Raw genomic sequence first — 5,239 nt, 5'->3', positions numbered from 1 at the left:
CTGAGTCCCGGTACTGCATGTTACACTACATGCCGTCCAGGAACTCCAAGCTGCCCAGTTGCCATCAACTGTAACGATTTTTTAGTATAATGGTCTTTTATTTCCTTAAAATGTTAATTTATAGTTTAACCTTACAAAAATAAGGTGATTATATATCATTATAAATATAGTCAGTAATACACAAACATATTAAAATATTCGGTTTGTAGATGTATATTATCAATACAAGTTTTCTATGGATGTGTTTTGGTATGAAATATTCTTGCCGAGGTGACAGAGTCCGCAAAACTTTGGGCAAATGGTTTTGGCGTGATGAACATCAGCACAAACGTTGAAAATAGAGTTAAGGCGCACACAGTCCAGTGTTATGTCGTCAATGCACAATGTTGCTGAAATAAATGTTAAATCTATTTTTTGTTCATAAATGTTTGGGAATAAATGAACTATGAGCAAACTTTTATTTTATCTTACGATGAACCTTTTGTTGTAAAATTAGGGGTTTTAGTATGATGGCGGAAGTGTTAGGGATATTTAAAACTGCATTATTTGCATAATATTCCCAGTTACCTATCAAATATTGAGCTGATAGTTATGTTAAAACTGGCCTGTACCTGTACAGTGAATTAAGTCCAGAAAAGCAAGAATTAATTCGTTACGCATCATATAATTTTTACTACGTTGAGTGTAGCTTCCAGATAAACATTATACTATTTCATACAGTTGGACAACGCGCTGCTTTTATAGGTAACTACATATGCGCCTATACTATACATACGTTTACTGTGAACACATAGATGCGCATTGCAACGGTTATTGCTGCAACATTCATGGCAAGAATACTGCTGTCTGGTCTGGATGGAGCGACCAATGATACCGTTGGGGTTAACAGCTACCGCACTGCACAACTACACGTGTAAAACATGTCATATAAGTTTAGGATGTGGTGTGGCATCTATGACCATGTTTAATAAGCAGCTCGGGGTTTTATCTGATTTATGGTTGCTTTTCATTATTTATTTTAAGTATACCATGTAATCATAGTTTTAATAGGTGGCCTTCATTTTGAAAAAACGTTGTTTAGCATCTCTATACACATGAATTTCGAAATACTAAACGTCTCAGATTTCTCTTTATATATTCAAATGTTCTTCAGCGCCCTGATATTATTTGCGTTGAATTGTTAGAATATAACACGAACATTGAATATAATTTTATCGGTTCGACAAGTCACCTTAGTGATAACAGTTGTTTTCTTGTAGTTTCTTTAGATCTTGTGATTGCAATATAAATAAAAATCATTTTGTTCTAAATATAGACTGATAGTTGTGGGCTATGTTGAAATCAATTTTAGCGTCGGTCAGAATGTCTAGATAACATTGCGCTAATGTTCAACTATATGAGATTATATCTTGATAAAAACCATCTGTTGACCTTCAAGCAAAAGTCAGACTTTGATACCAGTTGGCATACAGCCGTGCTTTAGTGTTAATTTCAACATTTCTGCCCTATAGATAGATAATGGATTAAATTATTTTCAAATTATGTCTTAAACAATGTTTTTAAAAACGGGTTTGTCGCTCGCAAAACACCATGGATACCTTAATTAAAAGATAAACGTTTAGGTTAAAATGACTGATATGTCCATAAAAAGGCGTTTCGGCTCTATTACCTGCCTTCTTTGTATGCAGTGATATTGACAACGTGACAAAAGTGTTCACATATATGTAATCGTTTGACATAGGCAAGAGTTATATGACAACCTTCAATGTCAAGCCCGGACTTCAATGTCAACCCTTTAATAGGACAATGTTTAGAATGGTACATATATATCTTTGCACACTTTTCACCTATATAAGTTGGTGTGTCGCGCGAAAGAACAATTTTGTCTACTTTCATGGTCAGTATAATACAAGTCAGGTAAAAAGTCAGGCTACAAAAGATTAACTTTAAATAATGACTCAATCATGCATTAACGGAGTTTTAATAACATTTCACAAATGTGAAAACTACTCTAGAAGTGTTTTGCACACACAAGAATCGAATCGCTGCCATTGAAAATCATACTTGAAGATTAACAATCAAAGTGCAGCTTTTATTGTTACGGGAATATGTCTGCGTTAAATGCGGCACGTCAGGGAAGTAATCTTTTAGTTATAAGCTTCAGCTATAATACATTTCCATTTTAATAAAAACTGTGCAAATGTCTTCATTATATATATATATATATATATATATATATATATATATATATATATATATATATATATATATATATATATATATATAATTTAATAGTAATGACAGTTACCTGATTGTTCTGACAGCCCATGTTGTAACGTACTTCATTGCCGGAATGCAGCGTTTGCAAATAACAGGACTATTAACACAGAGAATATTATATTAAATAAGGATAATTTTGTAATCCCGGCATTTATTATATATCGTTTTGCTCAATAAGTCGTATCATAAAAAACTTTAATCCGTTTCCGTAACTGCGAACGCAGCTTAGTAGACTTATTGATTTAAGGTAGCGCCACTGTAATGGGCACATTTCCAAATAAAATTTAATATATTATTTTCTTAATCAGCATCATTTCACTGAAATTTGTATGTAGGCTTTCCATGCTTGAAAAAATACTGCTTTTTTTCAAAACCACCCCCTCGCTTGGCTTTTGTCCAGTTTATTTGCAACCCTGGGGTATATGAAAGTACCATAATTCATCCAGATTTCCATGCAGTTGATGTATACAGATGCAGTAAAGGTGTTTAAAGTTCAAACAAGATGAACTAAGCATTCTTTCACAGACATTTAATTTTTATAACTTGCTATCTTTGGAAGAGCGCCATGAAATTTAGGTGGTTTCAGCCAAGTAGAAATTGGGTTGATTAAAAACAAAGTGTCATAAAATTCTTAAAAGTATAATTTAAGTAATATTTTGAACTTATTTTTTATGGATATACTATATACAGCAAAAATACCAAAAAATATACAGATTTACAGCTTACTTTTTGAAATAAAAATAAAATTGCAACATGCATGATTCGCATTTGCAGCAGCAAATCACCCAATGTAGCCATATCGTTGTTTTAATTTTAAAAATTGAAGAATGTGCATAAAAATTGCAACATATTTAACAATAAACATAGCTTATATGCTATATTAAATCAAATTACGTAAGAAAAAAAACGCGTCGCAAAAAGTATGCGTTGTCGGCAGGATTCGAACCTGCGCGGGAAGATCCAAAAAAGATTTCTAGTCTTTCGCCTTACGACTCGGCCAAGACAACTTCACATTAGTACCTGCTTATATGAGATATCCATAAGTAAACAGGTAAAAAGGCTCTTCGATCTTTGAAGAAATCGCGGGAAATCATTACAGTGGCGCTACCTTAAGTAGTACAGAGGGCGAAATAAATACAAACTCGTTTAATTTTATATACGATGGATTTTGGTAGAATATCAGTGAATAAATAAACGTTATTCAGAATTATTTAACAGTGCATTTATTATGTACCTCTGTAAAACCATATACTAATAACGTTTGAAAGTTAACGTATTAAGAAATACTTGTCATAAATCGAATGACACAAACCTCACTATTTGAACATTGACTTGTGTTTGTACAAGTCCGTTGATCAGCGATGTTTAGACAATTGAAGCATTCAAGGCATTCTGAAATAAATGTACAAAGGGTCAATACTCCTTTCTGTACCCACGTAAGAGTGTGTGCGTTTATAGATGTTTGGACGTCCGTCCTTCTGTCCGAATGTTTTGTCCCGCGTAACGGAAAAAGAATTAGGTGAAATGGTTTGACGCTGAAAGAGACGTTGTTCGGCGAAGTTTTCTACGATGAGATAATGCATAGATTTCTTGAGATATATAAACGTGAAAATATTTTCGCAAATTTTATGTTTTAAGGAATGCAAAATTACAATAACGGTTAAAAGTATAACGCCAACTGTTTGAGATAAACATTTACAAAATGGTTAAAATAAGCAGTAAAAGAACACTAAAAATAACAATAAGTTATCGACATATATTCTAGAACTATTGATATTCGTATTCAATTTTTATTATATATGTTATCATCAGAATTCTATACTCATCAACAGGAAGAATACTTATTTAATATATTCTAAAACGTGACATTTGACGCTGTAATTCACCAATCGGAGTGTATGCTTATACAAAAATGTGTGCTTATATTTCCTATAATGAGTGTGTAACAATGATATTTCAGCTGTAAACTACTTTGCAAATCAAGAATTAATTCTAGGTGGCGACAAATAACCTCAAAAAAGCGCACGGACCTGTATAGTCAAACGCATTTAATAAGCGTGTGAGTAATTTATAGTAAAACATGTTGTTAAGCCATTACTTATCCAGCAGATGTTATTCAATGTATATGTTGACACCATTCTTTTACGTAAAATGTTGCGACATAACTGTAGTAATTTGTCGAAATTCGTCGTATAGGTTCTAATAAATTCATATATAATAAATAGACACTCTTCAAAACACGTATAATATAGTATTCAGCATAACTAGATCTTAATGCAAGTGGTGATATACAACACTTGTTATTTCATGTCGAAAATAATGTTTTATTTAGCATGTTTATTTGTTACACTTGCCTTACAATTTATTAATCATTACATACCTGATACTCCAATTGCACACAGTATTCCCGCAGTAATCAAGTAACCTGTAAATGTGGACACATTTGATAAATCGGTTCGTAACGCTGCTCTTACCTCTTGGATTGTAATGCATGTTTGGTTACAATGCTCATTATGCATTATATTCAATAATATGTAGTACAGTATCGACAATCTATACAAAATGCAAATAGATAAATAAAAACGAAAATAATAAATAAATAACTTAAACGTGACTTACAGATATTCATTCTCGTGTTTACGCTGTTTCCGAATGTTTCAGAATATCGCGCAAATATATAGCCACAACGGTTATCGAAAATACGCACATGCCGTGGATACTTTGTCATCTGGTTTGCTGATTACAAAATAAGCTAATCAAAGTCACGACTGACCTTAACACACGCTTCAATTGAAAAATTCGAAAAACAAGATAGCAGTGACGGTCGTTTGATAGAACCCAAATTTTGAATGAGGTGTACTTTTGTATTTACTAATAGCGAGTGTGGAAACTTCAGGACATCCTCGTAGCAAATGATGCTGATCCGCGGACAGTGAACGTTCATTCTGAATTACCGAAC

At 32.7% G+C, this 5,239-nt stretch overlaps 1 protein-coding gene across 1 annotated transcript; it reads right to left on the bottom strand.

Moving 5' to 3' along the window:
• Window positions 1-219: 219 nt before the first annotated feature.
• LOC127849278 (uncharacterized) lies at window positions 220-5,022 on the bottom strand. Its single transcript, XM_052381995.1, has 6 exons — window positions 4,900-5,022; window positions 4,661-4,705; window positions 3,593-3,672; window positions 2,309-2,377; window positions 776-905; window positions 220-389 (listed from the first exon to the last, which is right to left on the bottom strand). The coding sequence occupies exons 1-6, from the start codon at window positions 5,006-5,008 to the stop codon at window positions 220-222; spliced, it is 603 nt and encodes a 200-aa protein (XP_052237955.1). The 5' UTR covers window positions 5,009-5,022.
• Window positions 5,023-5,239: the final 217 nt, after the last annotated feature.

The sequence above is a fragment of the Dreissena polymorpha genome, chromosome 10, assembly GCF_020536995.1.
Source record: "Dreissena polymorpha isolate Duluth1 chromosome 10, UMN_Dpol_1.0, whole genome shotgun sequence".
Taxonomy (NCBI): domain Eukaryota; kingdom Metazoa; phylum Mollusca; class Bivalvia; order Myida; family Dreissenidae; genus Dreissena; species Dreissena polymorpha.
Note: the sequence above shows the minus strand (reverse complement) of the source record. Positions and strands in the feature narration are given on the sequence as shown.